The following is a 22,812-nucleotide window of genomic DNA, read 5'->3' on the forward strand; positions in this document are numbered from 1 at the left end:
TAAGTCTGGGGAGAAGGGAGGATGAGAGGCCACATGTCGGGTGACAGGAGAGCAGGGCATCTGCCGGGCCCATGGCCCTCACAGCCTGGGCTCCTTCGGCTTTGGGCTCTGGGCTCCGTCGTGGGCAGTGTGGCTGCAGCTGCAGACTGGGGGCCCCACACGCCAGCCTCCTGCACGGAAGCCACGCTGCAGCGTCGGCAGAGCTGGCCCAGGGTGCCCTTTGTGGGGACAGGGCAACTGCTCCACCCACTGACCCCACAGGGACCAAGTTCTGGGGTGAGGCGCAGGCACTCTCCTCAGAACTGCAGGCTGCCCAGAGGCTTGTGCCAAGCTCGCTAGTGCCCCGCTTTTAATAAACTTCTAATTTTAGGACAGTTTTAGGTTTACATAATTATTGCAAAGATACCCCACACCCACTTTCCCCTGTTGTTAACATCTTACATTAGTGTGGTGCATTTGTTACAATTAACGAACCAATATTAATACATTAACTAAAATCTATACTTTATTCATTTTCCTCAGTTTTTGCCTAAAGTCCTTCTGTTCCCAGATCCCATCCTGGATCCCACCTGACGTTTAGTTGTCCTGTCTCCTCAGGCTCCTCTGGGCTGTGACGGTCTCTCAGACTTTTGTGGTCCCGGATGACCGCGACAGCTTTGCAGAGTGCTCATCCGGGACTTTGTAGACTGTCCCTCTGCTGGGATTTGTCTGATGTTTCTCTTATGATTAGACTGGGCTTGTGGGTTTGGGGGAGGAAGAGCACAGAGGTGAAGTGTCCTTCCCGTCACATCAAGGCCACGTATGATCACTGTGACTCACACTGTTGATGTGACCGGCTCACCTGGTTGAGGTGTGCTTGCCAGTGTCTCCCAGGTAAAGTCACTCTTTCTCCCCTTCCATCTTGTGCTCTCTGGAAGGAAGTCACCATGCACAGCCCACACTGAAGGGCTGTGGAATCTTCTCAAGGCACTCCACTTTTTAAAGGGCAGCATCTCACGTGCCTTTCTACGCACCATTTGAGTGTGTCCTAGAAATGTCCCATCTGGTCACTAATGACAATGACCTTAAACATATTGAGGGCCCACCACATGCCAGGCACGGTTCTTGGAGCTTGGCCTGCCCTGCTTACGCCTGACTCCTCCTGCCGATGCTCTGCGGCAGGCACCATGCCCACCTCCACTTACAGGCAGGGCTCGGGAGGCCGTGAAACCTGCCCAGGCCCCACGGCGGCTGCTGCTGGTGTCTGAGTGCTGGCTCCTCCACCACTCCCTCCACGCACACTCAGGCCTCACTCCGAGGCAGGAAACACAGCTCTGCCCTTTACACTGGACAAGCTGAAGTGCTGAGGCCGCTGAGGTGGCCCTCCTGCTGGCGGGAGGCAAGACTCCCGGGGCCCGGCAGCCTCTGCACCTTCTTCCTGATGATGCTGACGGTCATGAAGAATGTGGGCCTGGCCAGGAACCAGGAAACAGCACTATAGACACAATTTGGACACTTCTGCCCCGTGACCCCGGCCCAGGCCAGTGGCCCAGAGCTCCCAGCGTGGAGGGCGGAAGCAGCAAAGGCCGGGAGAGTGCGGAGAATGAGGCCGGCTCCGGATGCGCCTCCCATCTCTCCTGCTCTGGAACTTTCTGGTTACAGATTTACGAGTGCTTTAATCCAGGAAGGAGAAAAGGAAGAGGAGTTCTGATTGGGTGGACCCTCCCCTGGGAGAGACAGGGAGGCTGCCAAGAGGCGAGGGGAGGGGAGGGAGACAGCTCCCTTGACAGGCCGAAATTTCCCTGTGATCTGAGACAAATCGCCACTCCCTTAGGCCAAGCTCCCCCGAAACCAGGTTAGGCTGGTCAGAGAGAGAGATGGAAGTGAAAACCCTTCAAAGTTTTGCTGGGCAGTCACCTCAGAAAGGGCTCCTTCTGTTTAGCAAAAATTCACAAATCCTTGTGCCTGCCTTGCCAGGAGAACAGCTTGCTTGAAAAGCAAAGGCTGTCATCCTGTAATTAAATCTGAGACCCCCCCCCCACATGACGTTAAGATGAAGCCACTTACATAACGTGACTAAAAATAAGCTGATGAAGAAGTGTACTTTCATTCTTGCTGCTCCCAGTCCTTTTCTCCCGGGCGGCCCCGAGCCGGGCTCAGCTAGCCCGGGGTCAGTGTCACAGCTCAGTGTGGTCAGATTGTTGCCTCCGACCCAGGCTTAGCACCCTGCATGTGCAAGGGCCTGTTGCAGGGGACCCTCTGGTTGCCAGCAGGGGTGCTGAAGATTGCCATGGCTACATGGCTCCCTGGTTGCAGGGACCTTGAGGGGAGGGGCAATCAGAAGTGGCAGGGAGAGCCGCCTCCTCAGTAACCCAGGAGCTGCTCGGTTACAGAAACCTGCTCCCCACCCGCCCCAAGCGCAGGAAGAACACCCTGGTCTGGGGCACAGACAGTTGGCTGGGGGTGCTGGTGGCTGCCCGTCTCGGCTGGTGCTGGCCTTCCTGCTTGTCCTTTGCGGAGGAAGAGGGAAGAGCAAAGCTTCTCCATCGTGACAATGGCCTCCTCTTGCTGGTCTTGGAGGGGGTGGGCCAGACCCCAAGTCTAGGCAACGATTTCCTAGCTGCACTGAATGCCAACCTTCAGGCAAGTCGCTGGAGCCCACAACCTCCCGAGACACTCTGAGTTGAGAGCAGAAAAAACAAGATGGGATTTCTCAAGGGCTCTGAACGCCTCCAAGATAAAAAGGTGCCAGGACAAGCACACCCTCCTGCCTCCTGGAGCTGGCGCTGGGCTGACTTCTCAATGCTGGGCCCACTGCCGGCCCTGTCCACTGCTTAGGCCCTAGATCCCTACCCCTGGTACTCATGGCCACCCCAGACACTGCTGCCATTTGAAGGGGCTTACATGTAAGTAAGAAAGGCCTCAGAGAACACTGGTGGTCTCCTGGCCTGGGGCTCAGACCTCCTCCTTGTGGCTGAAGGGGTGGGCACGCCCGGGCTGGAGCTCTCTCAAGAGGCTAGTGACTCAGGGAAGCTGAGCTTTCTTGTCTCAGTTCTTCATGCCTAGGTACGACTACCTCACCCACATCCCACTCCTTGCCTACCGCCAGCCCCAGTGCATTTTCTCAGTGCTTCGGGGCATGATGCTCCTTCATTTTCACTTGCAGCAAGTGTTCTGTGCATGTTTTTCTGACTGATGACTTCCCTCCCAGCTGTTCACCACCTGCCCAGCTGCCAGGTGGAAAGAGCAGGCCCGGGACAATGCTGCTGAGCTATTAGCCCACCTGTAAGGGAGGCCAGCTTGAGTGGGTTCCCTATTTCAGCCACTACCAAATGTGAGCATTCCACTGGGCAGCAGGAGGGTGGTCACAAGCAGGACTTTCTAGAGGGTGGAGTGAGGCTCAGGACCATGGACACTTCTCTGGAGAGGCCCCTCTTCTCCCTCTACTGTTTCATGGCTGATGGGAGCCGATGGCCCAGAAGAACTCTCCCCAGGCTGATGCCCTTCCTAGAGTGATGAAACCCATCTGTGCCTGCCAGCCTTCAGCTCTCCTTCTTCTGATCCTGGCCACTCCAACTCCCTTTGGGTGAGCAGCGGCTCTTCCTCTCCATCATCCAGCTCCAAGGCAGCCTGTGATCCCGTTCAGGTCAATGGACGTCACCAGCTGGGGGAAAGGGAAAGATGTGGAGGAAGCCAGTCCTGAATTCAGTTATGTGAGCCAATAAATGCCCTTGTTGTTAGAGCCCGTTTGAGCCACCTTTCTGTCCCTTGCAACCAGAAGAATCCCAGAAACTACGTACACAGGGATCTACCTTAAAACATTGCAAGCAACAAAAAAAAAAGGAGGAAGCCAGGGATGGCAGCCAGAACGAAATTAAACCAAAAAAGATCTGTCTGTGGAGGAAGGCTCCAGGTTAGGAGGGGAAGCAAAGGCTTCCTGAATATCGCTTTCCTTTCCTTCGCATCCACATGAAGCACAACCAGGCCCACTTGGGTCACAGACTGCAACCTGGGCACCTGTCTTATTTCCTTGCTTTCGGCCGGGGGTCCATCAGCGTCTGTGGGTCTGTGTCTCCCTGGGCGCCTGCACTTGAAGGGATAAATGAGCGACTGTCCACTGATGGGATGCTAATGCAAAGTGTCAGTGTAATTCAAGGGAAACACTCAGATCTGGTGTTTCACAATGTAAAACAAAAAACTGCTCTATATTAGTCTAATTTATGTAAATATTTCTCCAAGGGAATTGCACTGGGAACCCTGTGTGCCAGCCTGGTCAGCTTCCTCGGCAGAACCTCCCAAGAAGCGCCTCTTGATGCCATCTACAAGGTTCCCCTCCCCAGCTTTTCCCACCCCACAGGGTCCTCCCATCCCTCCCCTCCCCCAGGGTCCTACCTCCCCAAGGAAACTCTTCCCCCCCCCACGAGGATCTTCCAGCACCACGAGGTCCTCTCCTTCCTGGAGGGTCCCCGCTCACTCCTCCCCACAAGATCCTCTCCCCACCCGCCATCCGCCCCTCTCCAGAATCCTCCCCCCAAATCCTCCCTCCCCCACTAGAGTTCTCTTCCGGACCCTCCTCCTCCCAGAGTCCTCCCCTCTCCAGAATCCTAGCCCCATTTCCTCCCCCCAAGGGTCCACCCCTCCCCAGGGTCCTTCCTCCAGGTCCTCCCCCCTCCATCACTCTCTGGGGTCCCCCTCGCCCGGGGCCCTCCCGCCCACCCTCCTCTCTCGCCAGAAGGGCAGGCCGGGGAATCGCCGCCCACCTCTCGGACTTACCTCCGAAGGTGCCGGCTCCGGGCAGACCTGGGGAGCGCGCCAGCCTCTCCCATCCTTCACCAGGCTCGCGCAGCCGGCGCCCAGGGACCAGCCCACTGCCCCGCGCGAGGCTGTGACCCCGGCTTCTTCGGGGGAGCGGCACCCAGGGCCCGGCCGCCCCGACTCGCCGCTTGCGAAGCACCGCCCGCACGCGACTCGGCCGCGCCCCCTCCCCCTACCTTCTGCTCCCTTCTCCCCGCCCCGCCCGCCCCCGCCTCCCCGCCCCCAACCCGGCTGTCGCCGGGGCCCCCAAGGCTGTTCCCAGGGCCCAAGCCCGCGCTGCGCCACCGCCTCCTCCCCTGCGATCGACAGCGCCGCCGGCCAATCGCTGCCCGGGTGCTGGCCCACAGGTCCCGCTCCCTGTCCCCGCCCTCTTCCCCATCTCCTGAACCCGCCAATGGGAAGGGCGGCGCGGGGGCGGGGCCTGCCGGTTGCGTAGCAGCGCCGCGCTGGTCGGGGGCGGGCGGACGGGGGCGGTGATCCGGACGCGGCGGGGGAGGGCGAGCGGGGGGCGTGGCTTGTGGGGCGGGGCCTGAGCGGCTATAAATGCAGCGGCCGGCCGCCCTCCGCGGTTTTGGTTGGGGTTCGCGTGCTGCTTCGTTTGCTTGCGGGTGTCTCCGCCGCCGTCGCGCGCGCCCCCGCTGCCCGCGCCCCCGCTCTGGTCCGTGGTGCCGCCGGACCAGCACCATGTCGCTGTCGCGCTCGGAGGAAATGCACCGGCTCACAGAAAATGTCTACAAGGTGAGCTCCCCGCCGCCGCGCGCTCGGGCCCGACCGCGGCGGCCCCGGGGCCCTCGGGGGTCTTCTCGACGCGGCCGGTCACCGGTGGGCGCGGGTAACCCCGCCCCGACAGCCCCGCGCCGCCCCGGCGCTCCCCTCCGCGCCCCTCTCCGGAGTCCTGGGACTCGAGTGGAGCAGGGGAGCGCCGGGGCGGCGCGAGGCTGCGGCGTCCGGGGGCTGCCGGGGTCCGAGGCCGCCGCTGCCCGTCGCCCTGCGCTCCGGTCGGCGTGGTGGCCCTGTGGTGGCCCCTTTAACCGCTGTTATGCAAGCCTTGGGCACTTTTTTCTCAACAGGCGTGCCTTTCACAACTCCTTCGCCGGCATTAGTGGACGTGGTCTAGTGGGGAGGTCGCGCACGGGCAGGTTGGATGGGTGGCCAGATAATCCGTCGTCTTATGTAACCGCGGAGGGAGAAGACTAATCGTGTAGGCGGCTGGCGCGCCTGCCTTTGCTTCTGATGTGTGTTGAGAGTCGGATTCGTATCGTTCTCTGTGGAATGCCAGTGTCACATCCGAGGACCGCGGGCCCCGGGGAAGCCCCCACCGCAGCCCCCTCGTTGGTCATTTTTGCTCGTTATATGCACGTTAACGGGCTCTTGGGTTTCTGTTTCTTCAGCATCCATTTTTTCAGTTTAAACCCCCCACCGCCAACAAAACAGAGCCAGGCTCCCCGTGGCTCAAGGCCCGCTGTGGTTCCAGGCGGCATTTTCTCACGAGGGAGATTCGTGCCCTGGGCAGTCCACGGCAGGTCTCTTACAAAGCTGTGCTTTATTTTGAAACTGTGTCTGAAGGTTAAGTAGGCTGGGAGATTTGGGTAGTTGGTGTTTACATGACGGCTGCTGGTTCATGGTCGCTAAATGGGATTGCCAGGCACTGGCAGAGCAACAGTTTCTGATTGTATTAAACAACTATGGCTGTGCCTTCTTAGTGGCCTGTGAAACCCTCTTAGCTGGCTCCAGCTCTGAAAAACCAGGGGGAGGCTTCTGGGGTGGCCCCCTTTGCTTTCAGCTGGAGTCAGGAGGCAGAGTGTACTCTAATACAGCTTTAATAAAGGTTTTAGAGTTGCAGCGAGGTCATCTGGAAGAATCCCGAAGCCGGGTCCAGATTGACTAAGTCAGTTCTGAAGCCACGTTAGAGCTGCCAGTAAACAGCAGTCGGAGACTGAAGAGGAATCAGCGCTAAAAGGAACAGCCTTTAGGGGTTTTCTTGTTTGGTATCACATGGAATCTGTGGCATACGTTTGTAGTCGTGTTGCTCTGCAAATGCTGTGAGAGGAGGGAGGTTTATTAAATTGTTAGTCATGAGTTCTGTTAGATTTGCTCATTATTGCAGGGGGTGGAAGAGAACTGCCCATCAGAATATTTTTTTTATATTTTTCCTGCTTCTGCCTAAAACCATTAAACAGGAACTTCCATGATGAGAATTGTGAGGGATACGTGGCGTGGCTTTGCTCTGGGGAGTCCCGCGGTTCTCCTTAGTAAAAGTCTTATAACCTGGATGGTCAGGTGTGCGGTTCCCGCTCAGCGGCTTCTAGATGGGGCTGCTGTTTGTCTAGAGGTCTGAAGTGAAATCTGTCGGTAGGATAGCGGCAGGAAACTATTAGGATCTGAGTGTTTGGGGACTTTTAGCCCATCTGGAAGCAGCCTGGAAGGTTTGGGGCACACATTCATCAGGCAGGTCGTCTGTGTTCCGAGGGTCACTTGATTAATGAGCTCTTATGGGAAGGTGTGGCAGTGAGACCTAGGACTGTGGGGCTGACATGTCAGGCTTTGGTGTCTCGGGGCTGTGCCCCCTGCACAGGCTCTTGGCCTCATGGCAGGCCTGCACTGCACGGTGGCAGGTTGGTTTGTAGGTGGTGCTTTTCCTGCAGCTCTGCGGACCGACTGCCGAGTCTTCAAGTGCTGGCGTGGTTACCTTTTTGTCTGGTCCCTGGGGAGCCTGAGTTCCCCGGCAGAGCCAGTACAGATTGGGCAGCTTTGGCACGCTGGCCAGGCAGAAACCAGCCCACATCAAGGCACAGTCAGGACACAGTCAGAGTCACCCGTGTGCACACCCAGGCCGATCCGGCTGGTCCTCCATCCTGTCCAGGGTTGGCACTGCCTCTGTGCCTGTGGTGGGGGGGGACAACTTGCAGAAGAGTGGCTGGGATGTGGCCCTGCTTGGTGTCACCCTGCGCTGCAGCTCAGCTGTTTGCTTTGGCCCCGGTGTCGCCTCAGCTGTGGTTCTCAGTGGTGTTTGCTTGGCAAAGAAAGGACGGTAGGGACGCTCATCCTTGGCCTTGCCGATTAAAAGTATGAAAATAAAATATACAGTTTTGATTTTCTCTCTGGAAGAATCTGTAACACAGACTTTCGCTTCTTTCCTCGTGGCCTGGTTCCTGTAGGAGCCATGTCCTCGGGGAGGTTCTTGTAAGATGAAGGGATGAGGAGTAGAATCGCTTCCCGCTGTCTGTTGAGAACTCTCTCTTTGCCCCTAGGCAGAGAGTGGGGCATTGAAGGCCTCTGGGGGTTTCTTGAAGGCCAGCACTGGACTGGGCCCTTCACGAGATGGGGGTGCGTGCAGCAGAGCCTGGAGCCCAGGACCTGGCACTCTGGGTAATTGCCCCAGGGCAAGGGACAGAGTGCAGGGGGTAGGTGTCTGCGGCCCAGGATTAAGCCCAAACCACAGCGGTCACGGGAGAGACTGCTGAGCGTCCCCCATGCTGGAGAGAGGCTTCTTTAGCAACTGACCTCAGCTCCCCGTGGTTCTGGGAAGTGACAGTCAAGTTGGTGTTTTTCTCACGGTCTTTATATCCCAAGAGAAGCTCTGGCTCCCAGCAACCTGATGATCCTTGAGGGTGGCGGCCCCAGCAGCTTTTTTGGAAATAGTAGCGTTGCCTGTCCTGAGGGTGCAGGAAGGTGGGAAACAGCCTGAGGAGGAGGAAGTCCCTAGGAAAGCCTCGGATGTGGCTGTTCATGGTGTTGTAACTCTCTGGCCTTGGGCAGCACAGCCTGGCTGGTCACTAGAGGCTGTCTGGTGGTCCTCACCCTGCAGTTTTTGTGGTGAAGCTGGCCTAGCCATGCTGCAGCCACCCTGCATAGGCATTGTTGCTGGCAGGTTCCTGCAGCTGGGAGTTAGTCGGGTTTGCCACGTCTGGTGCCATTGGCGAGGGCTTGTGCAAGATGGTGGGTGTCAGATGCTGGTGGGAGGGGTCCCCCGGGGCAGGTGAGGGCCCACTGCTGGCTTTCCTAATTAAGGCCTGGCTACCCAGGCCTGGCCCGCTGCCCTCTGCCATGTCCCACTCACTCCTTCAAGTGGGTGTTTGGGGGAGCAGTGGGAAGCATGGCGCCTCCAAGCCCTATGCTGCTGACCTCAGACCCCTTTCACCTCCACCCATCGCTGGACAGTCGCACCAAACTGTTGGCAGCCGGCAGAAGCCTGGCATCTGTAGTAGACAGAACTCAGCGGGCTCCCGGTTGGAGATGGTGAAGTGGACTCTCTGATAGCACTTCCTTGGCAACAAAACCGTCTGCTAGGAGGAGCAGAGCCAGTGCCTGGTCTGCTGAGGAGGTGAGGAGTTACAGCACACGCTCAGCTCTGTGTGTGCACGTGTGTGCTTGTGTGTACGGAAAGGTGTGCATGTGAGCATTGTGCATGTGTGTGCACACGTGCATGTGTGTATGAACATGTGAGCCTGTGCATGTGAATGTATGCTTGTGCGTGTGCACATGAACACAAGTGTGTGTGAGCGTAAACCTGAATGCTTGTGTGTGCGCACTTGTGCTGTTTACTTTGCTTTAGAGGTACTTTCAGTGGCGCCCCATTGGGGTAGCGTCTTCCAGTCAGATGGGGGTGCCTGCTGTCACCCACCGAACTCTGCCTCCCTTTCCTGAGCATGCTGCGTGGCACCTGCCCCTGTCCACCACCAGCGTCTTAGCAGGAGTGTCTTCCCTGTGCCCTCTCTGGAGTGGTCCGGGCAGCAAAGGGCGGTTTCTCTGTTGTGATGATCTCTGAGCTGACTGACTTCAGCAGCTCCTTGTCCCTAGGTCACGTCCCACAGGTCGTCGACCTTGGCACAGGACTCTTGCTGTTGGCTCACGTGGTGTTACACACCAGTGTTTGCTGATAAACGTAACGGGGAAGGTTAGGGGGCACTTTGGCCCAGGGTGTGGTGGTTCTGCAGAGTTCTGAGCTGGGTAGGGAGCATCTTACCTGCACTGCTGTCCTGATGGGTCTTGTGTCAAGCATGTATCCTTTGTTGGGGAGGTTGGCTTGACTCGTGGGACTGACCTGTGTGCAATTGAGGCTCCAGATCAGAATGACAGCCAGTGCTGTTCTGGGGTTCGTGGGGCACAGTCAGTGCGGGAGAGGCCTCTTGGGGAGGTGCTTCCAGAGCTGTTTTCTTGTTGATGCCTAGTTTTAGACAAAGTTTCCTGAGGGCCAGCCTGGTCCCCTGGGCACGGGCAGTAGTGGCTGGGCTGCCCAGGATGGGCAGCCTTTCAGGGGAGGACTGGCTGCTGAATGGGAGGGCCCCATCCTCTCTTCTGAAGCACGGGAGGTCACAAGAAGCCCAGGGCCCAGCTGGCACTCCCCCGGTTTTCTGATCTGGGTCCTCCTCAAGGGAGCCCCACAGTGTCACTGCAGGATCAGGTGGGTTGCAGGCAGAGCTGGCCTTGCCACCTATCCCCGCCCAGCCTCGTGTAGCTGCTCTGCACAGCCTGTGCTGTCACCATCGAGTGGGCACACCTGAGCAGTCAGTCTGGTGTGGGGGTGCCATGGGTTGCTGGCCAGGCTGGTTTCTGTCCTTTTGCCTTGGCCCCTGGGTGCACCAAGCCAGGGCCCACCTAGCGTTGCCTTCCTGGCTAACCTGCCCAGGCCTCAGGATGGGGAGGTGCAGACCTGTGCCTCTGGGACACACTGCACTTGGGGCCTCCCTCTCGAAGTGCTGTGCTACCCTCTCCTGCCTACGGCTGTGGTAATTATAGAGCAGAGTGGGCTGAGCTGTCACCTTCTTCCAGTGTCCTCCTGCCCCCCAGTTCTGATTCGTTCCTGGCCCTGATTGTGCTGCACAGCTGTGGGGTGTCTCAAGGGGCCCTCAGCCAGAGGGGCAGGGCAGGCTGAGGAAGTGCGCCGGTGTCCTGTACCGGGCAGCCACTGGCGCCAGCCAGCGGGCTTGGAAGGAGGTTGGCGTCCAGGCTTCTCGTAGTGGAGAAAATCTTTCTGTCCCCACGTGACGTGCTCCCGCGTGAACCCGGCCTTCCCCTGGGACCCAGGTGTGGTAACTCAGGACCCGTGTGGCTGCCTGACTGTGAGGGCTTCCCACAGCCTAGAACCACTGCGGGCCTGTGAGCGTCAGTGTTTGAGAATGAGTAAGCCCTGTTTCTGGGTTCTGGCATGCCTGCATTTGCATCGCCATCACCACCTCTGCTGGGGTCTTCCCTTTTTAGCTGTTTGTCCCAAGAGCAGCCACCCCCGTGGGTTCTGGAGATGGTGGCAGGATTGTGTCCCTAGGCAGATGGAGTCCCTATTTCTCAGGGCTGGCAGGCAGGCCAAAGTGTTAGCCAGGAAGCGGTTGGTCCTGCTGTGTCTTTGGGGCCTTGGTGTTGGTCCCCACCGGGGGGGACCAGAAGGCTCAAGGGGACAGTCAGGCCTGTGAAGAGAGTGGCTGGGGTGGGAAGGTGGGGCCTGATGCGAGCGTGAGTCCTGTCTCCAGGAGGTGACCTTGGGAACCCTGGGGGCAAGTGGGGATCTGTACCTGTGTTATTGGCAGGACTCTGCTCCGCCTGCTAAGGAGCAGTTGGGGCCTCGAGTGAGCTCCTTCTCCTGACTTGCACTGTGGGAGCCTCCCTCTGCCCCGGAAAACCTGTCTGATCCTCAGGCTCCTGCTCGAGGTCGGAGGAATCTCACCTGGCCTTTTCCCGCCCTGGCTGTGGCCGTGCGTAGTATTGCTCCTTCTGCGGCGTGCACTGACGGCTAGGATGGTCCCGGCTCCCTGCAGGCTCCACTTCTGGCTCCAGTGCCTGTCGGGGGCAGCAGTCCTGACGTTGTTGTGAGACGAGCATCCTGAGGGCCCTAGCACACGCCCTCAGGAGGCAGCATGCAGATGTCTGAACGTGTGCCGTGGGACCCCTCGCACCCTGAACTGTGAGTGGGGGTGTCACGGACCAGTAGGAAAAAACAAGGCTGCTGATCAGAACAGAGTGCTTTCTTGTATGGGATTTTTATTTTTTACTACTGGAGCAGTTGTTTCAGAATTATTTGGACAGATTTTTTAAAAATTACACATCAGATATATGGGAAATAAATCGGTAGAGTTTTCCTAAAACTGTTTTGCATTCAGAGTCTGGCTTCTCTGAGCTTCGCTTCAGCTCCTGGTTGTTGGGGTCAGGGCTGATGATGGGCGTTCCTGAGCACGACTCTGAGATTTTCTTCCAAGGCTCCGGGCTCTTGTTCTGTTTTTGTTGCTGGCATTTTCTTGTTTCTTGAGCAAAGAAGGTTTTCCGACAATGGCCAGGACCCCTGTTCCTTCTTAGTTGCTAAGAGGTTTGTGGATGTAATGTCCAGGCTTGCCTCTGCCCAGCCATGCCAGGGACAGTTACCAGGTGGGCCTGTGCTGGGTGATGACACACGTAACGGCTGCTGCCGGCGACAGCGGTCTCAAGACTCAGAGATGGTGCAATGCACTGGGATTTCATAGGTCTCTGTGCTGTGGAAGAAATCGACATCTTGACATTGGAATGGGGGTGGGGATGGTGGCAGGGGGAGAGGTTGTGTCCCCACTCCCAGAGCTAGACTTCTGTCCAGCAGGGTGTTTGCATCGCCCAGAGCCATGTGTGGTTGGAGCTGACCTGCTAAGGCGGGGGGGGCCTTGCTGTTTCTAGCTGAGCTTCTAAACGAAGGCGGTGTGGTGGAGGCAGAAGTGCTGCTACCCGATGTAAAGTGGACCTGGGTCCCTCCACACCTGTTGCTCCTCTGAGCCCACTGTGGGGCCACTTGAACTTCCTCTGCCCTGGACGACACTCTGGCAGGAGAGGCTTGTGGTCCATACCTCCATTTATTTCCTCTTGCCCCTTCCCGTGGAAGGCAAGCCCTTTGCAGTCCAGGGACCGATAGAGCTCAGGCCGTGGCCTGCCCTGCCCTGGGGAATTCAGGGCCTTGCTAGCGGCAGGCTGGGGGGTGGTCTGGACACACCTCTCAGCAGTCCTGATTTCAGGCTTCTTGCCGAGGCCCAGCCTGGGGAGGGGGCTGTGAAGTCAGTGCCTGGGCCTGGATGGTCTCACAGTCTTTCTCACTCAGGCTCCCTGTCAGGGAGGCAGAACGTCCTTGCCTAGGCCTTGCAGTCTGCTGGTAGTTGTGAATAATCGTGAATAACCTTTGGTGGCTGTCCGGGCTGGGCACTGTGCTGAGAGTTGTGTGTGCCTGACCTTGTTTATCCCTAAACCTGCTCCACGAGGGGGCCCATGGGTGTCTCAGCTGGCAAGGGAGCCGCGGTGATGTGAAGCAGCATGCCCTATCCACTGGTGCCTGGCTGAGCCAGGGTGGGAACCAGGGGCTTCCAAACCGCTGTTCTGTCTCTCTTTTCAGGAATCCCACGGGCTTCGGGCAAGTTTTTTGGTTTCTGTGCCACCGCTTTCTCATTAATGATTAAGTGGGATGAGAGAATACTTCCTGGCACATAGAAAGTGTTGGGTAAGTGGTGGCTGTGATTATTAGCCTTAGAACAGGAAGTTCTTCGGGGCGGAGGAGGGCAGTGGCAGAAAGCGAGAGGCCCAGGCCTCTGTTTTGCCTTCTGATTTCTGGGTGCCGAGCAGCCTGTGTTCCTGTCAGCATGTCCTACCTGACATGAGGGCGGTGGGAAGAGGGCTAGTTGCAGAACATTCCAAGGATGTGTCCCTGCTTGCTCCTCAGTAGTTTCTCTTCCAGCGGGGGAGCCCAGCCCTGTGAAACTCAGGTCACAGCCTTCACGGAGACAAGGACAGGTCACTGGCCTTGGAATGTTCTAACCGGCGGTCAAGCAGTACGAGACTTGGTTGTGTTGGCACTGATGGTAAGAGAAATGATCATTGGACCTCCACGTTGCAGGCGGGAATTAATCAGCTCGGGCTTCGGTAGCAAAGCACCACAGCCTGGGTGGCTTGAACAACAGACACTTATTTCTCACAGTCGAGGCCGGAAGTCCCAGATCAAGGTGTGGGCAGAGTTGGTTTCTTCTGAGGCCTCTCTCCATGGCTTGCAGATGGCCATCACCTCCCTGTGTCCTCACATGGTCGTCCCTCTGTGTGTGTCTGTGTTCTAGTCTCATCGTCGTCTTGAAGGACACCAGTCAGACTGGATCAGGGCCCACCCCTAGGACCTCATTTTAACTTTAGCACGTCTGTAAAGACCCCCTCTCCAAACCTTCAGAAGTTCAGAGGTCAGACCTTAACACATGAATTTTTAGGGGATGAATTCAGCCCCTAACACCAGTGAGCAGTTGGGCCCCCGCTCCAAGGTGCAGTGGGCTAGTACAGAATGTGTGTGGGGGTCGTCCTGGGTGTTCTCTGTCTGAATCGCAGCGGTCTGTTTCCAGGCCCATGGGATATTTCAGGCCTGCGATGGGTTTTTCTGTGACCTCAATCAAATGGCAATCCTCAGTTTATGACAACGTGAAGATTTCCACAGAGACACACGGTGATTTTGTCAGGAAGGCAGTCGGTGGGAGTGTGGGCTCCAGCCTGGTGCTACACGCCCCCCCCCCCCCCCCCCCGCCCCGCGCTCCCCTGGTACAGGCCAGACGCCCCTGCAGGGCTGAGTGGTCCAGGCAAGTGTGGCCCGGCCTGGACATTGGAAGGAGTCCGCGATGCCTCCCGGGGCTGTGCCCTCTGTAGTCTGGATGGACAGGACGTGCCTCTCGGCCAGAAAGGAAGTGGCCAGGCTGGTTGGGCCTGTGTTTGGACCCTGCTGCGTGAGGTTCCTGGTCTGATGGGGTTTATCTGGTTCCTGTGAGGGGTGGCTCTTGCAGTGGGACAGACCCGGCCCAGCGTTCACCGGCCCTGATCCCCCAGCATGAGCCTATTTGGGGCTTCCCTTCCCCGGGGACCTCGTTCAGGAGGGGTCAGGCTTGGGGCGCCTGAGGGTTGCAGGCCCCGAGAGAAAACTGGGAGTGGGGGTGTGGGTGTCCAAGACCCAAGGAATCCGTTATAGTCTGTGACCCCTCAAAGGGGATGGGGGACTAGGGGGATCCTGAGAACTCAGGCTGCTCCTTCCTTATCTGTGTGTGAGTTTGTGCCCGTCCCCTGCAGGGAGCACAGAAAGGCCTGGCCCTCAAAGTCAGGACTGGGAGAGTTGGCCAGAATTTTGTTTTTTGTCCTGATGTCGCTCAGCCTGTGGCTCAGGCCGTCCCCTCTCCCAGGGCTGGCCAGGGGTGATGGGAAGGGGTACCTGACCCTTGGTGCCTCCTGATGGGAGACCACTGTGCTCCCTGATGTCACTCTGGGCGCCATGCCAAAGATACAAGCTGTCACTTTATTATAGCATTGGCGGCCTCTTGGGGACCTGATGGAAGCTGGGAACTATCGCCTTAGTGCAGGGCAGCTTCTCGGCCTCTCACACCCCTGGGCCACCCTTGGCTGGGCTGCCGGGTGGCTAGAGCCCCCAGTGCAGTGTGAGGCCCACCTGCAGCTGCCCTCCAGGCCTCTCCTCCACTTCCTGAAGGGGCTGGGCTGTGGCCCCACCTGCCCACCCCTCAGTTGGGAGCAGGGGCTCCAGCCCTCTCTGTTGCCTAGTGCTTGGTCCTGTTGCAAAGTGCTATTTCACGCACCCTCCTCGGGTTGGCCTTCCCATGCACTCGTGTGGCCCCGGCCCTTGTCCCCACTGGAGGCTGTCACGCTGAGGCCTTGAGTGCCTGAGGAAAGGTCTTGTGGTCTGTGGGGGGCTCATGCCCATGGGGGAGTCTCATGGAAGGTGTAGGGAGGGGAGCCTGGTGCTGTTAAATTATAATCAGCCCCTGTTGAGCACCACTTGGTTTGTCCCTTTTCCTTCGGGCGGGGGGGCCTTTCCTGCAGCTCCCTGCCGGTCTTCACTTTCCCATCCTTGCCTCACAGGCCATTTCATCCTGCAAGCTTCCGCTGCATCTACTCATTTTTGAAATAAGTACAAACACATTCTTACCTTCTCTGGCTCTAACCAAGATGCAGCTCAAGATCTGCCTCCTCCAGGAAGCCCTCCCAGCACTCACTGAACTCCTGGAGTTGGTTTTATTCCTTTGGGATGAGTCCTCAGGACAGATATCTCAGTTTTTAGAGGGGAGACAGAGCCTTCCACCCACCCCACTCCCAGGCAGGAGTCGTGCAGCTATGCCCTGAGAAGCCAGGCTTCCTGGCTCGAGCTGGTAGTCCTCCTCCCCACCCCCTACCCCTGTTCCTCCTGCACTGTGAGCGGGGCCCTCTGCTCAGGCTGGCCCCCCCTTGGAGGATGGCTGCCACTTTCCCCTGGCAGTACCTGGATAGCGGCACCACAGTGGACTTGAGCTGTTGGTCCCAAAGTTCGTGCCTGCTTTTCCTGCCAAGTCGAGACAGAGGTGGGACGTGAGGGCTGGTGGTCGGGGGCAGTCAGGCCCTGGGCCCTTGGAGGCTGGAGATAGTGTGTCCTAGGTAAGCAGATGGGGCTTTGGCCCTCCTGGAGGAGGCGTGGAGTGGGCACGTGTCACCTCAGCCCTCAGGCTTGTGCTGACATTGGTGTAACGTGGCTCCTGAGGGATCTCAGGGCAGGTGAAGTTGCCTGTGTGGCACCTGGTCCTGTCTTGCAGCCTTGGCAGCCTATCGGGACAGCACTGAGGCCCGTGTGGAGAGGGACCAGTTCGGCTGTGTGGCTGGCCTGTGGTTGAAGCCAGGACTGGCTCTACTAGGAACTAGTGGGCAGGCTCTTACCTCCCCGAGCCTCTCTTTGTCCATCTGTAAAGTGGGGCAGTGACACTCGCTGGTCAGTTGGGTGAGAATTTAGGGGGATGGGGGTGTAAAGGCCACCTCTCCCCCGGCGGCCAGGTGGAGTCCTGCGTCATCTCGCCCTCTAAGTTTGTTCTTCCAGGTGTCGAGTGTGTAGAGAGAAAATGCAGCCTGCCCGGCCACATGTGCACAAACCCAAGCGGGCATATGCATGCACACCCACATCCCCTTGCGGGCATACACCGCATGCATGTCCTCGTGTCCGCGCAGGACGCAGGCAGACATGCCCCGCTGTCCTTCCTTGGCTACACGTGAGGGAGCTGGGAGGAAGCCGAAGGCTCATCACTTCCCCTGTCTGCAGAGAAACTTGTTCTCTGTGGCAGCCCTGCCAGGAAAGGGCTGGCAAGGGCTGTCGCCAGGAACCAGAGGGTAAGCACGTTCCTGAGCCGGCGAACGGGCGCAGGAGTGGGCTGGAGCAAAGTCCCTTGGCAGAGCTTCTTTCTAGAAATGCATTGGCTGCTCTCCTCCTCCCCCAAGTTGGACACGGGATGCCCTGCTGCCCTTTGTCCTTGCTGGCTGGGCAGACGGGTGAAGTAAATCAAAATGGCCATCACCGTCCTGGCTGGCCAGGAGTGGCCAGGAGCTGGCCAGGCAGGAAGGCCTCCTGGGGCTCGTAGCTCATCGGGGTCCTGGTGACGGCCCTGTTCAGCTGGACTCAGCCCCTCCCGTTCACTCCTGTAGAAAGGCAGCTGGGGTCCTGGAGGCTGGGGGGTGCGGCCGGGCACCCCTGCCCTAGAGATTCGGTTAAGGCCTGGATTGCTGTGACTCCAGTGGCGGCAGGGACATCCAGCTTTGTGAGAACCCAGCAAGAGGGTGACCGTGAACCTCGCCGAGCTTGTGAGTGTCTCTGGCAGAGACCCCTCCTCACCCCGACCCTTCTGCAGTGTATATTCTGTGGGGGTGTCCAGGAGCCCCTTGCAGGCACCCTGAAGGTGTTCCCGAATAAATATTGAAGGAACTAACAAGTGAGGGAAGGCATGTGCTGCTGCTGAATATGGTTCTTGGCCCAGGAAAGCTACCAGAGGAATAAACACAGTCGCCATGTGCAACAGCAGGGTTTGAACGGACGTCGGGGTTTGGTTTGCATGGCGCAGGTACTGGAGTTTGAAGGAGAAGCTGGTCGTTGCTCCTGCTGCAGGACTTCTGTCCTGTCTGGGGGACAGTAGCCCTGGAGTGTGGGGTCCTCGGGTGCCTGAGTTTCATGACAGGCCTGAGGACGGCACTGTGCAGCCTGGGCGCCCACAACGTGAAGATGACCTGGCGAGGGGCTGCTCCTGTTCAGTGCCAGGTCGTAGGGAGCCTCCCTCCTGGCCTCAGATTTCGAACGCCCTTTGGTGTCCATAAGGAAAAGATACTCCCTTCCCCTTGTAAAGGAAACAGGCCCACGGGCAGTGCTGCCGGAGGATGGTCAGGAGTTTGCATCTCGGCTCCGTCTGGGCAGAGAGTCCCACAGAAAAATACAGTTGTTTTATCAGTTGCAAAAAAGTGCCTTGTGGCAGATGATGGGTCCCCTGGAGCACTTGTCTGAGTGATAACCCGGGTGGGAGCTCGTGGTGCCCCTGCCTCCCAGGGACCCCCGTGGTTGCCAGTGTGCAGAGAGGAGGCTGCATAGGGCCCTGGTTAGGTGAGCCGGCAGTGGGGGGCAGGCATGGAGGGTGCTTACCCTATGGTGGGCTGTGTCGGGGGGGCAGTTGCGGGAACCCCACTTGAGGCCTCCGAGGGTGGGTTTGGGCCCGGGGACAGCACAGCCCACTGGATCTGAATGAACCTGCGTAAGCCTTACAACGGCCTGAACTCAGGCTCTAAGACGTCCCCACCAGAGAGGTCCCCCCACTTCCAGAGAAGATCCCCACCAGAGGGCGTGGCCCTTCTCAGGCCCCTGGGGTCCCTCCTGAAAAATTTGTCATGAACCTGGTTGGTCTCTGGCAGCTGAGGTTCCGAGAGATCTGGTGACCCGAAGGCGGATGGGTGACCGTTCACTGTGAGTGCCCCCCTACAGGCTTCCACAGCAGGCCTGCCCTTCGGGCCATGGTGCCAGCGTCTGTATGAGGAGCTGGAAGGAAGAACTGGCCCTTCCACAGGGAAGGAGGCCTCCCTCTGGACGTATGCTCCATGGCATTTATGCCTCTGCCACCGCCTCCAGGCGAGACGGCGGCGCCTGTGTGTGACCACGGCGGCGCCTGTGTGACCAGGCCCAGTGTCCTGGCCACCAGCCCCTTCTCAGTGGAGTGGAGGCTGTGCCCTGCCCAGGTGGCCTGGCTGGCACCCCAGCACTGGTCCTGCCCTGCCCACTCACTCCTCCACATTCCTTGTGCATGAGCTCAGTTGCTGCACTAAGGAAGCGAAACCTGGCTCTTTCCCCATGTGTCATTGGGTGAGTGTGGGTGGGCCGCCATGGTGACCCACTCCGTTGGCCTGAGCGGATGCTGGCCTGTTTCCTGCTGTCGCTCAGGATGTTAATGGGGCGCAAAGGATGAGTTCGGGTGGAGTCTCCTCTTCCTCCCTGGGGCGGCGGCGGGGAGGGGAGAAGGGGGCGGCTGATGAGGTTCTGGAGCTCATTACACTGGGTCCTATGAGTGCGGGGTCTGCTCTTGCATGCCCACCCCGTAGGGTGGTGTCTCAGACCTCCGTCTGTCACTACAGTGAGAAACATATTTTATGCTGAAACTCTGTACACGTGCACACGAGCATACACTCATGTGCATACACACATGCACACGCGCATACACTCGTGAGCATACACACATGCACACGTGCATACATTCACATGCATGCACGCACACGCACACATGAGCATACACTCGTGCATACACACATTCATATGAGCATACACTCGTGAGCACACCCTCACATGCACATATGAGCATACACTCACGAGCATGCACTCAGATGCACTGTTCACACACACACACACCTGGAACATCAGAATCGGGGATGGAATCTATCCTTCCTAGGTTTATACCTGCTTCTGTTACGTTTCATTTGAACAAATGCACGTGAACTGTGCAATGTTTCTCTGCCCTGAGGTCTGGATGGCAGTGTGAGCAGTGGCTGAGGGCTCAGCAGGCCCCTGTGTTTCTCCCTCTGCTGATAACCCCAGATCTGGTCTCCCACTCAGAATCCTCCCCTTGGTGCTGCCTATTATGTGACATCCCTACCCGATTGCCACACGCTCCCTAGATCTGACATGTCTAGACTCCGGGTTCCCCACTGCAGTGTCTGGTCCCCAGACCAGTGACCCGTGTCCTGCCTGCCCCCTGCTCCCCTAAAGCCCCATCTGCCCCACATCACGGTGCTTGGTGTTCAGGACATGTGGGTCCAACCCCTCTCCACTCTCGCCTCACTTCTTAGATTACTGAGCACCTCCAACAGTTCTCCCTCCGTCTTGTGGGCCCTTGGCTACAGCGTGGTCTCCCCAAGCAGTCAGAGGGATCCTTTTTTTTTTTTTTGTGAGGAAGATCGGCCCTGAGCTAACATCTGCCAATCCTCTTTTTTTGCTGAGGAAGACTGGCCCTGGGCTAACATCCGTGCCCATCTTCCTCCACTTTATATGGGACGCCGCCACGGCATGGCCTGACAAGCGGTGCGTTGGTGCGCGCCTGGGATCTGAACTGGCGAACCCCGGGCCGCCGAAGCGGAGCGCGCGCACTCAACCGCTTGCGCCACCGCGCCAGCCCCCCAGAGGGATCCTTTTGAATGTAGTCAGCTGGCCTGGCTCTGCTCAGACCCTCTGCCACTTCCCGTCCTGACGGGGAGGTGGGGGGAAGCAGGGCCTTCCCTGCCGTGAGCTGGTGAGCTGGGAGGTGAGACTGTGGGCTCTTGGTGGGCTCTCACCTATTACAGCACCTGCTTCTTCCCCTGCTAACCCTCTATCCTGCAGCCTGTCGCACTGTCCCTAATGCACCTGCGGGCCCTGGCCTTGGGGCCTTTGTACTGCTCTGGCCTGCCTGTGGCTCTCCCCCCTTGGCCACGTGTTCCACTCCCCTCCTTTCCCGGCTCGGCTGAGAACTCCCTTCCCCGTCTCTGCCCAAGCCTATGTCCTGCTGTCTTGTTCTCCAAACACACAGGATGCTGCCTGGTGTGTGGTGTGGGCGTGCCTTCCCTCTCGGGACATCAGCCCATGGGGATGGGACTTTGTTGGACAGGGTCCCTGCTCTGTCCTCCGGTGTCCTCAGCTCTGGTGCAGCACATGGTAGGTGCCTTCCCCTTTGCTGCATCCAGGAAGGAAGGTGCATCTGCCCTGTGGGCTCGGCCTCTCGGGTTCCCCACGTGGTGTCGAGCCTGGTGGGCGCCCCCCTGACGAGCCGCGCACCTAGCCCCAGAGGAGTACGTGGGAGGTCAGACGCGGGGCCTCATTCCTCATGAACATGGGTCTTGGTTTCTCTGTGCGGATGCTCCTGGTGGCACTTCAGGGCTGGCGGATGGAGCAGGTGCCAAGTAGCAGGTTTTCTGGAGCCAGATGGCACAGCCATTCTCGGAATCCACCGTGTTGGTCCCACTGGCTGAGGGCAAGGAACAGGGAACAGAGGGCGTTACCTGGGGCCGGGCTGCCTGCAGGCTGGTGCTGGGAGGGAGAGGGCCCTGTGGATGTGTTCCCGCTGAAGCGCTGGGGCCTCTGTGGTCTGTGGCAGTTTCCCCTCCCAGGCGTCTTGCTCTCTTATCCTCAGGAAAGATCAGACGCGTATTGGACTAATGGACCCAAAGACGTAGGCTGGGGTCAAGGCAGGGTTTTCTTTGGAGGTTCCGTCCACTGTTCTCACGGGCTGGGGTTGGCTGTCGGCAGTCAGTGCACAGTACCCGGTAGAACTTGCATTTGGCAGCTGTTTGTGTGTGCCTGTTTTTATGCCTTGTAATTAAAACATTTATTTGGCCTTTGCAGTGAAAATCTAATTTCTTCAGTCTAAGAACTGCTGATATTGGCACTGAGACTTCAGTCCATTGGGCAAACACATCCGGAGCCTGTGGGATTATTCATAGAGTGGTGTTTGCAAATCAGGCTGTGGATCGCTCTAACCAGAGCTGGTGTTTGGTAATTGATGTGTTGAGTGAAGATTTTAATGGGAGGGGGCGCGGGGTGGCACTGCTTTCCTTGTGTGTGGCCAGAGGGAGGGCCTTCCTCGGCTGACTCAGCCCTGCCAGAGTGGGTGATGGCACCTCTGCAGAGAGCATCTGAGTGCCGATCGTAGGCCAAGCGCTGCCCCGGGATAGTCATCTGCTTGTTTAACCCGCGGACCCACAATGCAGTGGGGGTCTATTCTTATCCCCATTGTACAGATGTGAAAACCGAGGTTCAGGAGGGTTCTTCGCCCGGCTCATTCAGCAAGGGCAGAGCTGGGATTTGGACTCAGGATGCCTGACTGTGGCTTCCTGGTCTCGAACCAGAAGCTGATGCCTACCATTTTCTTCTCACTGTTGGGATGCTCCCTGAGTCACAGGGTCACACTAATGCTCTTCTTTTCTCTTCTCTGCATTCCTCCAGACCATCATGGAGCAGTTCAACCCCAGCCTGCGGAACTTCATCGCCATGGGGAAGAACTATGAGAAAGCCCTGGCAGGTAGGTGGCGGGATGGGAGAGATGGCATGTCAGCACGGGCAGCTCATGGGGCTTCATTAGAAATGGAAGGAGGGGGCCGGCCCCGTGGCTTAGCGGTTAAGTGCACGCGCTCCACTGCTGGCGGCCCAGGTTCGGATCCCAGGCGCGCACCGACGCACCGCTTCTCCGGCCATGCTGAGGCCACGTCCCACATACAGCAACTAGAAGGATGTGCAGCTATGACATACAGCTATCTGCTGGGGCTTTGGGGGGAGAAATAAATAAATAAAATCTTAAAAAAAAAAAAAGAAATGGAAGGAGGTGTTTTGTTCCAGGAAGAGAACTCAGCAGAGTGACGGTATAGGTGCTGCACCTCCGAGGGCTGTGAACCCTGAAATCTGTCCCCGCTGTCTCGGGGACAGCTGTGTCCTTGGTCTTATCCAGCAACTGTGATGAAAGTTTGGGGTCTGGGTTCTGTTTTAGTCCATGGCACCTAAATACGGGTTTGGATGTCTGGCCTCCAGAACTGTCCTGAAACCGTATGACTGGGGCTTAAATGAAGAGGTAGGCGCCCACGCTGGCTTTGAGTTTGGGGCCTGCAGCGTCTGCCTGGCGAGTGAACTCCCTGTGGCTCACGAGGACCTGGGACAGAGGGCGATGGGGGCAGGGGAGGTGCTCTGCTCAGTCTCCTCAAGACCCCCCACCTGTCCAGCTCAGAGAGGGGATGTCGGTGCTGGCACATTGCAGC

General features: G+C 58.2%; 1 protein-coding gene and 1 long non-coding RNA gene across 10 annotated transcripts in view; one reads left to right on the forward strand and one right to left on the reverse strand.

Annotated features, from left to right (window-relative positions):
• Positions 1 to 483: 483 nt before the first annotated feature.
• Positions 484 to 4,951, reverse strand: LOC147915086 (uncharacterized). The gene is made up of 2 exons (XR_015554788.1): positions 4,753 to 4,951; positions 484 to 3,643 (listed from the first exon to the last, which is right to left on the reverse strand). It is a non-coding gene; the product is annotated as an uncharacterized LOC147915086 (long non-coding RNA).
• A 426-nt stretch (positions 4,952 to 5,377) lies between these two features.
• BAIAP2 (BAR/IMD domain containing adaptor protein 2) overlaps positions 5,378 to 22,812 on the forward strand; it is a 78,060-nt gene continuing 60,625 nt past the window's right edge. For all 9 annotated transcript variants that reach the window (XM_014789350.2, XM_087441754.1, XM_087441751.1 and 6 more), the window contains exons 1-2: positions 5,378 to 5,532; positions 22,010 to 22,085. In XM_014789350.2, the coding sequence (XP_014644836.1) occupies positions 5,479 to 5,532; positions 22,010 to 22,085 (130 nt within the window). In that variant the 5' untranslated portion in view covers positions 5,378 to 5,478. The remainder of the gene's footprint in view (positions 5,533 to 22,009; positions 22,086 to 22,812) is intronic.

The sequence above is a fragment of the Ceratotherium simum genome, chromosome 16 (assembly GCF_057802395.1).
Source record: "Ceratotherium simum simum isolate JZ-2026a chromosome 16, ASM5780239v1, whole genome shotgun sequence".
Lineage (NCBI taxonomy): Eukaryota > Metazoa > Chordata > Mammalia > Perissodactyla > Rhinocerotidae > Ceratotherium > Ceratotherium simum.